Below are 17,087 nucleotides of genomic sequence, written 5' to 3'. Positions count from 1 at the left end.
TCTTTCTTTCTTTCTTTCTTTCTTTCTTTCTTTCTTTCTTTCTTTCTTTCTTTCTTTCTTTCTTTCTTTCTGAGACAAGGGTTCTCTGTGTAGCCTTGGCTGCTTTGAACTCATTTTGTAGACCAGGCTGGCCTCAAACTCACAAAGATCCCCCTGCCTCTGCCTCTCCAAGTGTCAGGATCACAGGCATGCATCATTGCACCCTTCTTGGAGTTTCAAATGCTCAAGTGAGGCCCAGTGTCTCTCTCAGCTTGCTGTCTACAGGTCCGGATGTAGAACCCTCAGCTACTCCAGCACCATGTCTGCCTGCTTTGCCACTATGCTCCCCACCATGGCGATAATGGACCACACCTTTGACATTGTAAGCAAGCCCCAATTAAAAAAAATATTTATAAGAGTTGCTGTGGTCATGGTGTTTCATCACAGCAATAGTAACCCTAACTAAGACAGTGGTGTAAGCCACAGTTAAGGTCCACGAAAAAATCCTTTACCCATGCTCCTTTAAGGTACCCTAACAAAACTCACTGGGTCATTAAAAAAAATTTTGACATGCAAGTAGAAGGAGGACTCATTGGGAACAGGAAGGGTGATTAGCAGGAGTGATATGAGGACAAGAGAGGGTAATAGAGGTGGCTATGATCAAAACATATACATGTATAAAAATACCATAATGAAACCTATTATAATACATAACCGATCTGCAATTTAAAAAAAAAAAAAGCCAGATGAAAAAGATGTTAGTCTTTTAGATTCAAAGCTGTGATTATTTCCTCTATACAAGTCTGCAATGCCTGGGAATAGATGAGACAAAACATATATCAGTTGGGTTCAGTAATCTTATAATCTATGTAGAGAATGTAGACATAGGAGCTGGAGAGATGGCTCAGGGGTTAACAGCATTGGTTGCTCTTCCATTGGTTCAGTTCCCAGCACCCACATGGCAGTTCACCACTGTCTGTAACTCCAGCTCCAAGGGATCAGACACCTTCACACAGACATACATGGATGAAAAACACCAATGCACCTAAAATTAAAAAAAAAAAATAAATAAATCATTTAAAAGAGGTTTGGGGTAGGATTCAGTAGGCCCTAGAAAGATGCCTGCACCACTCTCGGGGTCACTCTGATAACACAGACTTGCCTTCAGACTCCTTATGAAGTTGTTGGATGGATGTGGAAATTTTTGCTGCTCTGAAGTTTCTGAAGGTTCATTCTTGTTTTGTCTGATCTGGGGTCCCAAGAATCACAGTGGTTTTGTTAATACCCACGCATAGAGGGAACATAGGTTAAGTTGCTCACCACACCAGCCTCATAAACTGCTGCATATTACTACACTCTTTGTGTGGCATGCTGCTGCTTGAGAGATTCTTTTTGTTTTGTTTTCTTTTTAAACTTTTCTCTTTGAGACATGGTCTCATGTAGCCCAGGCTCGACTCAAATTTGCTATGGTTGGTAAGGCTGGACTTGAACTTCTGATCCTTCTGATCTTCTGCCTCCTAAATGCTGGGATTACAGGCATGTATCACCACACCATCTTAGTGTAATACTTAAGAAGTTAAAATTATCTGAGTGGTGGCATGCACCTTTAATCCCAGCAGAGGCAGAGGCGGTAGATCTCCGATTTTAGTCCAGCCTGGTCTGCAGAGCCAGTTCTAAGATAGCCAGGGCTACACAGAGAAATCCTGTCTCAAAAAAGAATAAAAAGAATAAAAAATAAAAAGAAGTAAAAATTATTGTCACCATAACCTGGATAAACAAAAACCCAAACTATAAATGAAGAACACTGCTTTGCGCGTTTTGCTCCGCATCGAGGCAGAGGGTACCACTCATTGAAAGAGCACTTACTTAGTTTTGCATAAGCTCCTGAAGTTTTTCTTCCAGTCAGTAATCCCTCAGACTATCTCATTTCCTCTTAGGCAGGTTTATGAGGCTAGAGATGTGGTTCAGATTAGGTAATGTGGGGCTTTCTACACTGTCATGTTTGTGATTTCACAGGAAGGGCAGAGCCTGCCTGGGCTCTGAAAGGCAAGAAGTAATTGCCATAGTATTGGCTCCTAAAGCTGGTGATGCCAGGCCAGGTCATTTTTCCCAGGTGCTGGATGGCCTGTAGCCACTTTCTATCTCACATCACAGTTAGTGAGAAGAAATGCCTATGGGTGTCGATCAGTGCTCTGTGCTGAGAATGGAAAGAGTCCAAATAAAGTTCTCAGGTTTGAGACTTCTAGTTGGCTAATCTGGGACTATTGCGTAACATGCCAGCATTCCAGACATACTACTGGGGTGCCAGGGGGCAAGATCTATTTTTTGATCACTGACATACAAGGTTCGTCCTATTTTTTTTTTTTTTTTTAAAGAAGCTTCAAAAAACAGAAATCTGTATTTAACCAAAGACTGACATTCAATTGTGGTTTACCTTGCTGCTGTTTTTGCTTTTGTGTTTTGAGATGGGGTTTTGTGTAGGCCAGGTTAGCCTCAAACTTGCTATACACTGCTGATCTACCCTCATCTACCTCCCAAGTCCTGGGATTACAAACACATCTAACTCAGTTTTGGTGATTTGCTTTGGGTAATTCATGCTGGAGGTCATTCAGTATCAAATTCGCCTAATCAATTGCACAGAATTTGTCTGGTAATCGGTAGGAATATAATGCCTTGTTGAGTCAGTTTGATATAGTAAATAAATGCTCAGTCAATTACTTGAACATCTACAATTACACCATAAAAGTAAACAAAACAAAGTCAAGGCCTCTGCCCGCAGAGAAGCTGATTGGAGTCTGTTTAGGGAGATATCATCTTTGCATCCAAGTACGTAAATAGTAACTCAGGATGAGAGCCCGTTGAGCAGCAAACATCCTAGGCATTCACTCGTGGAAACTCTCAAGAGAGAAAGCAATCACTTTGGAAGAGAGTAAATGAAGCAGTTTGCAGGCTCTAGTCTGGGAGGACAGATCCTGAGCTGGAGATGTGAGCAGAGAAGAAAGTCAGGCAAAGAGGCAGTGACCAGAGGCCAGCCAAGACATCAGGGGAATGACACCATCAGTCTGGCTGCAGCCAGAATAGCTACTGCTTCTTCGGGAAGCCGGCAAGGCAGTAGTCTCACATCTGAAGGTGACCTTAGCGTGGCTGGGTATTTTAAAACGAGGCTTTAACTCTTTCAGAACGGTCCTTGGGACTACCTTTTTCTTACACAGTCAGAGACCAGAAAGTCAACCTGGAGAATACCTAGAAACAAATTTTCTGCAGTCTTCAGTAGCGGGAAAGACCATGGAATGTCAGGAAGACCATGAACCAAGAGCTGTAAAAGGTGAGTGGTCAAAGTCAAGTGCAAGAGAAAGGTCAAGACTAATGGATGAGGGGCTAGAGAGATGGCTTAGTGGTTAAAAGCACTTGTTGCTCTTCTAGAGGACCTGCATTCAACTCCTAGCACCCATAATGGTGGCTCACAACCATCTATAACTCCATAGCTACGAAATATGATGCTTCTTCTGATCTTCAAAAGCACCAGAAACATTTACATACATACAAGAAAGACACTCACATACATAAAATAAAATAAAATAAATTAATTAAAAAAAAAAGACTGGTGGATGAGACTGGCCATATAGCTTAGTGGGTAAAGTGCTTATTGAGCATACACAAGGCCCTGGTTGGTTCCCCAGGGCCTTCAACTGGACATTGTGGAGCCTGCTTATAACCCTAGCACTCAAGGTGCAGGCAGGGCAGGAGGATCTGAAGTTTGGTACCACCCTCAGCTACCCCAAGTTCCAATCCAGCCTGAAATACAAGAGCTCCTATCTCAAAAATGCAAAATCATGACCGTTCTAGCTGGGAAATTCCTGACCACAGTCTATCTCTTGGTCAGTACTTAATATTTAATAAAGCCTGCTTCAAATTTGCCCCACCCCCAAATAAAGCAAAATCAGGGGCGAGGGAGATGGCTCAGTGGGAAAAGGTGTTTGCTACACAGGCTGACGACCAGAATTTGATCCCCAGAGCCCATGACTCCTGAAAGTTGCCCTGTAATCTCCAACGGCGCCTACACTAGTACACAGGCATACACAATCATAATAAGCATAAAATCAATAATTAAATAGTAAAGCCCTCAGAAAGAGATTCATTTGTAGTGCATTTATAAATAGGCCATTTAGTTTTACTGTTGAATGGTGTTTATTAATGTACTGTTTGGGTAAATTCCTAGGAACAGGATCCCTTGGCCAGAAGGTTTATAGAAAAACTATTGAACATTCCAACCAAATTAACAATTCCCACTGTGCTCACCCATATACTTGTCATGGTCTTTTTGTTAATTCTCTTTCTCTCACTAATGTTTGTATTTATTTATTTATTTATTTACTTATTTAATTTATTTTTTGACAGAGTTTCTCTGTGTAGTCCTTTCTGTCCTGGAACTGGCTCTACAGATCAGAGATCTTTCTGCCTCTGCCTCCAGAGTGCTGAGATTAAAGGTGAGTACCACCAGGCCTGTTTGTTTGTTTGTTTGTTTGTTTGTTTGTTTGAGACAGGGTTTCACTGGCTTTGTAGACCAGGCTGGCCTTGAACTCACAGAGATTTAGTTGGTTCTGCCTCTTGAGTGCTGGGACAAAAGGTATGTGCTACTGTGCTTGGCTTTTGTTTCATTTTGAATTGTTGAAGACATGCTGCTGCTGCCCAGATCCTGTTGCTAGGGCAACAAGGGCATCCGAACTTCCAGCTTTCACCTTTGCATCCTTTTGTACTTTTCTTTCTGGGAGAAGCTTCTTTTCATCTGTGCACATTCAGACAAAGATGGACAGAAATTGGGGCCTCTCGCCAATAGCCTTGAGCATGAGCTATCTCGGGAGCAGGTTCCCTAGTCTCAGTCAAGCCTTTAGGCGATGGCAGCCTGATGACATTATGATTGCAAGCTCTTAAGGGACCTCTGTACAAGAGTCACGGCACCAAAATGTTCCTGAACATCTGAACAGGGGGACCATGTATGAGATGATGCATACAAATTATCATATTTGGCGGTGCATTTTGAGGTTGCTCTTTCTTTCTTTCTTTCTTTCTTTCTTTCTTTCTTTCTTTCTTTCTTTCTTTCTTTCTTTCTTTCTTTCTCTTTTCTGGTTTTTAGAAACAGGGTTTCTCTCTTTGTAGCCATGGCTGTCCTGGAACTTGCTCTGTAGACCAGCCTGGCCTCGAACTCACAGAAATCTGCCTGCCTCTGCCTCCCTGAGTGTTGGGATTAAAGGCATGCCCCACCCACCTACCCCCAGCATTTGAGGTTGCTTTTTACAGGAAACTGTGAGTAACATGTTGGTATTTCTTTCACAGGAGACTCTGGGATGGGAGGCAGTTTTGACATGCTTTGCTGGGATGCTTCCTATAAGCGTTAGCCTTTATTCCTGTGGTATTCCCTCTTGGTCCCTCAGCCCACTTGTCACTCTGAGTCCTCACTTTAACACATGACAGCCAACTTCACTGAGCTAATATGGTGGGAACAGAACACAGGGTAAAGTCATGTTGGGCACAATGAAGGCTGTTGGGGTGTGGATACTCTATCTCTCCCATCTCACATGGCTGCTGTTCTTCAAACACTATAGAACTCAACCAGTTTGGTTTTGCCTTAGGTCCTTTCTAACAGTTTTAATTGGTTGGACTTATTTTTCTCTGGTGTTGGGAATCAAACTTTGAGTATTCTAGGCCCGTCAGTTTTCCTTCTGTTGCTGTGATAAAACATTATGACCAAAGCAACTTGGTCTCCCAAGGGTTTACTTTTAACTTATTACATCACTGAGGAAGTCAAGGCAGCAGCTCAGGGCAGGAACCTAGAGACAGAAAAATGAAGCCAAGACCATGGAGGAACACCACTCACTGGCATGCTCTCTGTGATTCCCTAAGCTTATTTCTCTTTACAGGACCACTTACCCAGGGCTGGCACCACCCACAGCGGGCTGGGTCCTTCTACATCAATCATTAATCAAGAAAATGCTCCACAGAATTGTCTACAAAGCCAACATGATAGAGGCACTCTGCTAATTGAAGATTCCTCTTTCCAGATGATCCTAGCTTGTCTCATGTTGACAAACAAACAAACAAACACAAAAACCCAAACAACAGTCAGCATACTGGACTAAGCTCTACTGCTTAGCCATAACCATGCCTCGTGCTTTCTCCTTAAATTATCATTTGAAATCTATTATTTATATGATTGAAATCATAGCCACATCAATACATGAAACAATCTTGCATACTGGCAAATATATAAAGCACACACATACATATGTATATACATGTAAAGAGTTACAGCATAAAGCACGCCATGCACCATCTCAGTTTAATAAATAAAGGATCTTAATTGTCCTTAGAGCCTCAGATCCCCTTCCCCGACCTTTCAAGTTATTCATATGAGATGACACACTTCTCTCAGCTTTCAGTCAGCACTTCCTGTCTTTACTGGTTTGAAATGTCACCTGGACAGGTATCACTTAATTCTTAATTCTGAAAACTTATATAGCAAGTACATATCTGGGGGTAATGCCATCCGATGGCACACATAGGTAGAGTTTCTCGGGGATGGGGATGACAGCAGAGCACTTTCAGGGCTGCTGTCCCTCTTTAGCTTCCTGAAAGCTCTCCTGGGCAACGTCTTCAGGGAACACTGGGTGCAGCATCATTAGGCCACCTTAGGACAGCGACAGGATGAAGGTGACAGTGGGAGGAATGTGTCCAGGGCTTTCTCTGCTGTTTTTATCTGTGTAAATTGTGGCGGATAACTCAGATTCCTCAGCTGATCCAGGCTTAGGAGAGCAGAGGTGGTTCTGTTAATTCATCATTCGGTATAGGTTTTGATCAGCCTGGAATCCAGGTCAATTTCCTCAGGTAGAAAGGGAGGAGCAGGGTGGTGGTGGGGCAACACCTGGGTGACCCTGTTTTCTTTGTTGGTATTTTTCTATGTCTTCTGGGTGATGCTGATCCAGGCCTCTCTCTGCCCAGAGCACAGCTGACGTCGGAATTTCCGACCCACCCTTCTAGGGTTCTGCTTGCTTTTTACAATAGTTCTTGTCTTCCTTTTGCCTTCACCTCCTTCTGTCTTGTGAAAGAGAGAGAGAGAGAGAAAGAGAGAGAGAGAAAGAGAGAGAGACAGAGGGGGAGAGGGAGAGGGATCTGCAGAAGGAGAGAAAGAAGGAAACCATGCACATGGTCCAGCTTGTGTCTGGGGTTAAAGGACAACTTGTTAGAGTTGATTCTCTCCTTCTACCATGTGGGTGGCAGGGATTCAACTTGGGTTGATGGGATTGGCAACCAAGTGCTTTTACATACTGAGCCATATCACTGGCTTAATTTCTTTTTTCTCTGTTTTGTTTTGCTTCTCTCTCTCTGTTTTTTTTTTTTTTTTTTTTTTTTTTTTTTTTTGAGATAGGGTTTCTTTGTATAATCCTGGCTGTACTAGAACTCACTCTGTCCATCAGGCTGTTCTTGAACTCACAGAGATCCATCCACCCCCCTCTGTCTCCTGAGTACTGAGATTTAAAGGTGTGTGCCACTGCAGCCCAGAAATTCCTTTTTTTTTTCTCCCCTCACATTTGTGGTATTCATCACCTGCCGTCTTCTTCAGAAAGCTACATGAGAGATCGAGTTTTTGAGATTATGCTTTCAAAATGTCTTCATTCTGCTCATACATCTGCTGGTTGATTTAGTGAGGTTTAAAAGTTGTCATGAAAATCATTTCCTCTTAGTTCTTTTTTATTTCTTTTTTTCTTTCCCTTCCCATCCATTTCTTTCTTTTCTTTTTCTTCCTCCCTCTCTCCCCTGCCCCCCTTTTTTTCTTTTTCTGACAAGGTCTTGAGAATTTTCCAGTTGTTGTGGACTAGCCCACAAGCAAACTCTTGGAAATGGCCACCTCTACTTTTCCAGAGTTGGGATGACAGACATATACCACTTTGCCTGGCCTTTTATGTGTGTTTGGGGGATCTGAACTCTGGTCCTTTTTGCCAACTGAGCACTCCTTCTTTACCGGTCTTTTCTATCTTCTTGATTTCAGAGGTGCAACCGAGAATGCCCAAAGATCTTCTATATTCACAGCTTCTGTCTGACCACCAGACCAGCCTTTTCACCTGAAAATCAGACTGTTCCGTTCAGGGGAGTTTTTCTGAGTCATCTGAGGAATCCCTTCCTAGTCAGTATCCCTGCTATTTTCTCCTAGAGTGGTATTATTGGAGGATGAACCCCTCACTATGTCCCCACATTTCTCTTCATTATATCTGCCTGTAGTTCTTGCTTTGTCCTCTGTGAATTTTCTCAATGTTATTATTCTTTCTATTGGATTTTCCACTTGTACTCGTTTGTTTGTTTGCTTGTCATTATTTCTCTGAATTCTTTCTGATTCCTTTGGAAGTCTTTATTTTCAGGACATAGTTTTTTTCCCCCAATCTGTGACTTTCTTCTTTTCTCCCATGGGTCTGTGTTGTTTTTTTTTTGCTTTGTCTTTATTTTTCATGGATACAGCTTTTTTCCCCCCCTCTCCTACTTGGGTTGGCATAGTGGAGCTGAGACTGATCTTGAGCTTGTGAGTGCTGGGATTAGAGGTCTGCAAGACCACACCGGGCTGAGGAACATTAAAAAAAAAAAAAAAAAAAAAGACTTTGTAAACTGTGCATGTTATTTCCTGAGACGTTTTCTTGAAGCATAGACAACACACGAACAGCACACATTTTAATAAGTATGACTTGACAGGTTTGCCTATGGATAGACACCTACGGTGCCATCACCACAACACTTTTTCAAACATGTCCTTGTCACCACCTCATGGCTCCTTTTTGACGTTGGGTCTTGCTCTGAAGATCTGACTGGCTAGGATCTTGCTATGTAGTCCAATCTGGCTTAACACCTGTGGCAGTCTTCATGTCTGGGCCTCTTAGTGGTAGTGTTACAGGTGGGAGTTACTACTCCTGATTTGCCTTCTCCTTTGGACATAATTCTTCTCCATCAGAACAGGTTCCCAGTATTTCCGGTCCATATCACCTATAACCTCAGTTCCTACCATGGTACTTGTCATATATAACAAATGTGTTTCAAGCCTTCCCGATGCACTCTGAGCTAAAAAAAAAAAAAAAGAAAAGAAAAAAAGGAAGAAAATGAAGCTAGCTAACTAAAGAACAGGGCCTGGAGAGAAGGCCCAGTGGTTAAGAGCATGTACTTCTCTCTTCCTCAGGCTCCACATTGGACTCCAATCACCCACATCAGTTGGCTCATAACTGCCTGTAACTCCTGCTCCCTGTAGATCTGACACCTTTGGCCTCCGTGGGCACCTGCGCTCACCTCATGTTCACATACCAACCCACAGGCTTACAATCATACATAATTTAAAATAATTACAAATATATACACACATATACATAATTAAAAATAATGACAAATTTAAAGAAAGAAAGAAAGAAAGAAAGCCAGGTAAAGGAGGCATATGGTGGTTAAGACAGAATCTACAGGAACATCTAGCTCCATAGGAGAAACGACAAAGAGCTGTTGCAGAACCAGAATCCAGATGTGCCTGAAATTGAAAACCGACCTGGGTTTCTGTTCATCGTGGAGAGGATCTGGACTGACAATTTAAAGGAGACTGGTCTCAAAGCAGAAAGGGTCATAGTGAATAGGATGCACGAAAAAAAGCCAATTTTCTGGCTTCTGCCTCTTCTTCAATAGCTCTCCAAGAAGAGAAGGACAGAGTGAGGTTTCAGAAAAGCTAGGAGGACTGTGAGAAGGCCTGTTCTATTTGCAACGGCTCTGTGGGCTCTGTGGGCTCTGTGAGGTTGTTTCATTGGGAACGGAAGCTGCTGTCCCAGGCATCCTTGTCATCTTCAACTAGGAGCACTTTGGATGCTGTTCAAATCTTTGGGAGTGTTTTGTGTGACTTTTGTTCTTATTATTGTGTTATTATTACTTATTTTATTTGTGTGTTTTGCTCACATATGTATCTGAGCATTACATATATCTGTTGCCTGTGGAGGCCAGAAGAAGGTGTTGAATCTCTTGGAATTGGAGTTACAGATGATAGTGAGCCATAATGTGGGTGCTGGGAAAGAACTGGGTCCTTGGTAAGAGCAGCAAGTGGTCTTAACCACTGAGCCATCTCATTGTTTTGTTTTTTTTTGGAGACACTATTCAGTGCAGGCAAGACTGGCTTCCAACTCAATTTGTAACTGAGAATGGCCTTGAACTTTTGATCTTTCTGCCTACTCCCATTCTTGGATTACATACATACAGTACCAAGTACCATGCTTTGTAGGTTTATGGGGTGCTATGGATTGAATGCATGTTTTCACACTCTGGGCAAGCTTTCTACCGTTTGAATCACAATGCCAGCCCCTTATGTGACCTTTATTCCATTAAAAACACTACAAAACGCTGGGGATTTAGCTCAGTGGTTAGAGCGCTTGCCTAGCAAGCACAAGGACCTGAGTTCGGCCCTCAGCTCTGAAAACAAACAAAAAAACAAAATAACAAAAAGATTTATCAGCAGAATGTATGAAAGCAAACAAACTAAAGAAATGTAAATAAAAGTTAAAAAAAAACACTACAAAGCACTTGAAGGTATTTATTGTAGTCAGACTCAAACCTTAATAAAATTGAAAATTAAAAAAAACCTTGTAGTTGGAGAGTAATTGGCCTTTTTTATTGGTTTTTTTTTTCAGTTTTGGTGATATAGTCACATGATTTAAAATTAAAAAAAATCACAAAAGAATGCAGAGTGTAAACGGCCTTTCTGCCTGTGTTTTCTCTGTCTACTTTCCAGGTCTTTTTCTTCAAGGTAACCAGTATAAATTAATGTAGACATGTCCTGTCCTTTGAGAAATATTCCGTCATTGCAGGTTTTATTTTGGACTCTGTTAAATAGGAGATCAACACAGAGCACACACACACACACACACACACACACTCTATTTTTCTCTTTTGCTTATTAAGAAAAATATCAGTAGACACTATGATGATTGTAGTTGGGCTTAACTAAAATACCAGCACTTGGCAGCCTGAGGGCAGGAGGCAGGAGAGTTGAGGCCAGCTGTGACTATATAGCAGGGCTCTGACACAACAAAGTAAAGAACTACAAACCAGAAGAACAAAGCAGAACCAGACCACAAAACAAACAGTCGCAAGAGCCAGTGTAAGTGGAGGAAGGATGAATGGTGTCTTGGTCCTTCGGCAGATGCCGTAGATGGCTGTGGTGGTTTGCTTTTGTCAGCTTGACACAGACTGGAGTCATTTGGGAAGAGGGAATCTCAATTGAGACAATGCCTCCAGCCTCCATCAGATTGGCCCACAGGTAAGCCCACAGGGCATTTGCTTGGTTAATGATTGCTGTGGGACAGTCCGTGCCCCCCCCCCCCCCCCCGTCAGGTGTAAGCTGTGTAAGAAGTTAAGCTGGAGATGTCCTGGTAGTCTCTGCTTCAGTTCTTGCCCCTCTTCCTTTCCTGACTTGGCTTTTCTCAGTGATAGATGGTGAAGGGGATGTACAAACCAAATAAACCTTTTTCTTTCCCAACTTGCTTTGGTCATGATGTTTTATCACAGCAATAGAAAGCAAACTAGGAAAAGTGGGAAGGAACTGTGAAGAGGGTTGGGTATTGTCTCTCAAGTCTTTTTAAGGGAGGTCAGATGTCTTCTTTAAGGAAGGATGGCTGAACATAACGTATATATGTAGCTAAAGAAATCAGAGTGTCTGGGGCCAGTGAGATAGCTCAGTGGATAAGGGAGCTTGCTGCTAAGCCTGAAGACCTGAGTTTGATCTCTGAGTCCCATATGATGGAAAGAGATAATTCACTCCTGTTAATTATTCTCTGACCTCCACACACTGTAGTGTGTCCTCTCCCTCAACACAGTAAGTTAATGAACATTAAGAAAAATGACTGTCTCATTTGTGACAAAAAACAGCTTCAGATGGCAAGTAAGTGCTTTTTCTGAAGAGAACATGGTGAAGGACAGTAGGGAGAAGAATGCTGTTTAAAGTAAACTGCCCAAGGTGTATTTTTTTTATAAAACATTCCATAGTTGATGTGTAGGGGCTTTAATCAAAGAGACAGCGGAACAGGAGCGCTAGGTAGCTTCTAGGTGGCATAGCTGGGAATTTGACACTCAGGCCGGCACAGGTCTGGGCATCAAGTCAGACTGGATCGAACATCTTGAGTGGGCAAATCACAAAAGGCACACAGCAGAAGGTCTAAACCAGCCTGTTCTGCCCCAGGAGGCCCAGAGGGCATGAGCCTGGAGCTCTGTCATCCAGGCTCAATCCTGGCTCACAGCCTGGCTCAGTCTGAGGCTTAAACTCCCCATGTCTCAGTTTCCTACTGAGGACAACACACAGGGAGCAAAGCCATCTCTGACAGAAGTCACAGGTTTGTCATCAATTGAGTTAATACTCAAAGAGGGTTTTGAACAAAGCTGCTACCCTTTGTGAGCTAATGAGTTAATTTGATGCTTTTTATTTTCTGGGGTGGGGCATGATCAGAGGTGGGCTAGGGAAGTAGTCCAGTGGTATAGCACTTGCCTATCCTGTACAGGGCCTTGGATTTGGTCCCCAGCACCAGCAAGAAAAATAAATAAGCACATGACAGTGTGTGTGTGTGTGTGTGTGTGTGTGTGTGTGTGTGTGTGTATGCATGTACAGGGTTTTGTTATGATGTAGGCCAGGCTGGTCCCAAGTTCATGAGCCTCTTATGTTAGCTAAATGCTGGTTTTACAACTTGGTAGCCATTGCTCTTCACTGGAAGGTCTGTGCAGGCCTTTCTTGATGATTGATCTGGAAAGGCAGACTCTTAGATGAATTTTTAGGTAACAGTAGAAGGATACAGAAGAAAAGAGAGTAAATAAGAGCATGGTAAGGGCATGGGAAAGAAGAAGATCTAAGGGCTCAGATGGGGCTAGAGAAAAAACCATGTTGATGTTCAGAACTAATCTGTGTGAGAGAATGCCCTTTTGAAATTAAATTAAGTGGAGAAAACATAATTAAGAATGTTTGAGGGGTTGTGAGTTTAATGGCCATTTGGGTCATACAGTGAAATGGGCTATGAGCCACCTAGGTTCCTGACACAGTACTCAGTAGATGAGGGAGTGTCACGGTTGGCTGTGTCTGTTGCGTGCTCTGGTGTGAGTGACTTTTTTTTTTTTTTTTTTGTTTTTTGAAACAGGGTCTAGTTTGAGACTGGCCTTGAATTCAGGTGTAATTGAGAATGATTTTGAATTTCTCCTTTTTCCACTTCTGGATCCCTGGGATTATTATAGGTCCACACCTTTACACCGGTTCCTGAGCTGCTGGGGTTTGAAGCCAGAACCTAGGCCATGCTAGGCAAGCACTCTGCCTAGCAGAGTTATATCTCCAACCATTTTTATTTTTCTTAAATAGTTAGCTGTCCTGGAACTCACTTTGTAGCCCAGGATGGTTTCTGACACACATTGCAATTTTTTCCCCTTCCTCAGTCTTGCAAGTACTGGGGCTAAGAGTGTAAGTGAGGAGACCTTAAGAAAATTTAATTTCTGTTAAAGTGTTACAGCTCAAAGTATGTTGCCAAGAAGTATGGCCAGCATGCACAGAAGTAACGTGATGTCTATACAAATTCCTAACTGTACAAATTCCTAAGTAGCCTATGCGACATTAAATCTAGTCATATACTGAGTGTTTTGAGATAGGACCTTGCTATGTTGCTCAGGCTGGACCTGAACTTCTAGGCTAAAATGGATTCTCATCTTTCAGCCTCCCAAGAACCTGGGAGTACAGGTTTGTGCTATCACCTCTGTTCAACATTTTTCTTTTCTTATTTATCTAACTATCATCTATCTAATCTATTTATCTAATCTAGCTATCATCTATCTAATATATTTAATCAATTCTACCTATTGTTATAATAAATTAAAATCCCAACTGTTTTACCAATAAAGACTCAGGAGCCAGATGCTCGGGTGAAAACCAAATGGCTCAGAGAAGCAGAGAAAGTACCCAGCTGACCTTCCTACTCAGCTCATGTCCCAGAAGGAAAAAGCCAAAAAGCTAAAAGTCAAAGAGCCAAAAGCTAGCTCACCTGACAGCCCAGGAGGAAAAAGCCAAAAGCTCCAAAACCCAAAGAGCTCCTTTTCCACACTGTCTTAAATACTCTTCTTTCAGAGTCCCTCCTTTCTACTTAATTCCTGTCAGCTGGTTTCTTGCTTTTGACCTAGAGTTAATTTTATTAAATCCTGTGTACAGAAAGCTCTTGGATTAAAGGTGTGTGCTAGGGCTGAGCCACATCAAACAAGAAACCAAATTTTACAGTGCACAATCTCAAACACAATGGGATAAAATATCTTTCAAAAATGTATCTATCTATCTATCTATCTATCTATCTATCTATCTATTACATATCTCCTAGCTGTCTTTCTTTCCTATTAAAATTTTAAAAGATTAAAAATATTTTTTTTTTCTGTCTGTGTGTTTGTCACCATGTGAGTGGCTACAGAGGTCAGATGAGAGCATTGGATCTCTTGGAACTGGAGTTACAGATGGTTATTAGCTGCCAGTGTAGGTGCTGGGAACTGAACCAAGGTCCTCTGCAAAAGCAGGAAGTTCTCCTGACTGCTGAGCCATCATCCTGCTTCAGCCTCAATATGCAATTTTTGTTTTTATTTATTTTTATTTTCTTCAAGACAGGGTTTCTCTGTGTGGCCTTGGCTGTCCTGAACTTACTTTTTTATTTTTATTAATTTTAAACTTATGTGTACACATGATCATGTGGGGGTAGGTGCTTGCACGTGCAAGCGCCCGTTGAGGATGCAGACACCAGACACCCCCAGAGCTTGACTTACTGTAGCTGTGAGGCATCCGATGTGGGTGCTGGGAACTGAACTCAGGTCCCTTGGAGTAGTAGTACATGACATCTTAATCAATGAACCATCTCTCCAGCCCCAGTATATAGGTTTTTTGTTTGTTTGTTTTTTATTTTTTTAAAGATACGGCTAGAGGGGCCAACCAGCAGCTTGGCTGTTTAAAGGTACTTTGCTGACAAACCTGGTGACTGGAGTAGGAGAGAACTGGAGTAGGAAAAAACTATCCTTTTTCCTCCCATCTCCTCATGTGTGCTGTGACACTCAATGTATACATATGTATATACATATACACATATGTACATACATATACACACATACATATGTACACGTGCATATATGTACATACATACATATATGTATATACACACTCAAATGAAATAAATATTAAAAAACTAACAAAGCATGTTTCAGGACAGCCAAGGCTATGTTAGAGAGACCCTATCTCACCCCCACTCCTCCCAACCAAAAAAAAAAGTGGAACTAAAACTACTTTTTGTTTCAAGTAACAGTATGATTCTAACCCAGGAGCAAAGTCTCAAGAGGATCTGAGAATTGTTTTTCTAATTCCAACAAGCAAGTCCCTTCTTAATTTCTTTTCCCCCTCACGGAAACTAATCACATCTCTCTTTTCCTTTCCCCTAGTCCCTTGTCAAAAGTAACATTTCCACATCCCGCCACTGAGAGAGAACTTTTCTTTCCTCAGCTTTTTGTGGACATTTCAGATGTTCACTTGTGTTCTGCTTAAAGTTTCCATGCAGAAGTGGGAAGACTAAATGGAGAAAAGTGGAGTTTCTGAGAGGATCTGAAGCTTGTTTTGTGTAAGTCTCTGGGGAAAAGTTGGGCAGCCAGACATGGTTGGTAAAGTTTAAACTACCACTTCAACAAACCCTGCCCTAAAATGTGAAACTTGGCCAATCAGGATCATGAGGCTGCTTCGTAAGGCCTCGCACAACTGGTTATGTTAACAGATTACCTCAAATAAATGGCATATCAAATAAAAAATTAGATGAGGGAATGTGCTCGTCATAAAATCATTGCCCCTGCCTGTGACCTGTAGGTAGGTCTGGTTGCTTAGGGGAAAAAAATCCATATGGCTGCTTGATGAAGAGGGAGGGACATGTTGTCTTTGCTTATATTGTCAATCATGTCATCTTCCCTCTAACACTCCCTCTTCCTTTGAAGGCGGAAAAACAAAATATCAAGTCAGAAACAGCGAAGCCCAAGCTTTTAATGACTCGTCTATACTACATAAGAACCAGCTTGGAGCAGTCCGCAGTGCGGAGCAGAAAGCTACGTCTCTCCCGCAAACCCGCAAAGTTTCATCATCTGCCAATCACAGGCCGGGACTTTTCAGCCGACCCGCCCACAGGGTCTGATTGGCACTAAGGTAGTCCTATTGGCGTGAAGAAGGTGAAAGAGGTGTAGGAAGGTGGGTTCAGAACTAACCAATAGTGCGCAGAAGGCGGCTGTTGGGGCGGGAGGAAGGCACCAACGAGAGAGCGTGGGGCCGCTCTGGGAAGCGAGGGCAGGAAGCTGGCCCAGCCAATGGCCGCCGCGGGCGGGTGTCGGTGCGCGTGCGCATTGGGGGTCCCGGAGCTGCAGGCGGGAGGTTGGGGGAGGGGGCGAGCTGGATTGCCGCGGAGCTCCTGCCGCCGCCGCAGCCTCCGCCGCAGCGAAGAGGCCATGTTGTGTGGTGTGTGGGGCGGGGGGAGGAGGAGGAGGGAGTAAAGCCGAGCGAGGAGACGGGAGAGACACCACACACGGCACAAGATGGCCGGAGAGGCAGCAGCAACCCGAGCTGTCAGGCGGCCTGTCGCGGCCCGCGGGCCCGTTGCTGCGCTGGGAGCAGTCCCGGGACGTCCCGGAGGGCTCCGGGAGAGCGCGGAGGCCGCGGCCGAGGCGAGGCGGCGGTGCGCGGGTGCGGGAGCCCGCGGCCCAGGCGCCCGCGGAGGCCGGGCCCGCGACGCCCGGGGCTGCGCTGCGGCAGCGCCGGTGCTGGTGGCGCGCGCGGTCGGGAGGCGGCCCGCGCCGTGGGCGGGAGGCTGCGGCGGGCGCCCCGTCCGCGAGGCGCGGGGAAGAGCGAGCCGATGGCCCCGGCGGCCGCTCTTCGACCCGGTGAGTAGCTCCCCTGCTCCCTTTATTGTCCTTTGTCCTTGGGAGGAAAAGCACGGCGTCCTTGAGCGCGGGCGGGAGGGGCGGCGGGTTGGCTGGCGGCTCTCCACAGGCAGCCCCGGGTGCTGCCGCGGAGGGCCGAGGCC

The 17,087-nt window shown here is 43.8% G+C and overlaps 1 protein-coding gene across 1 annotated transcript in view; it reads left to right on the top strand.

The window, feature by feature from the left end:
• Positions 1-17,087, top strand: part of LOC129688413 (translation initiation factor IF-2-like) — a 53,789-nt gene that overhangs the window by 20,054 nt on the left and 16,648 nt on the right. The window contains exon 2 of the mRNA XM_055623240.1: positions 16,282-16,944. Coding sequence (XP_055479215.1) covers positions 16,282-16,944 — 663 coding nt within the window. The remainder of the gene's footprint in view (positions 1-16,281; positions 16,945-17,087) is intronic.

The sequence above is a fragment of the Psammomys obesus genome, unplaced genomic scaffold (assembly GCF_907164565.1).
Source record: "Psammomys obesus unplaced genomic scaffold, mPsaObe1.curated_primary_1811, whole genome shotgun sequence".
NCBI classification, from domain to species: Eukaryota; Metazoa; Chordata; class Mammalia; order Rodentia; family Muridae; genus Psammomys; species Psammomys obesus.
The sequence above is the reverse complement of the archived record's forward strand: the minus strand, read 5'-3'. Positions and strand labels throughout refer to the sequence as shown.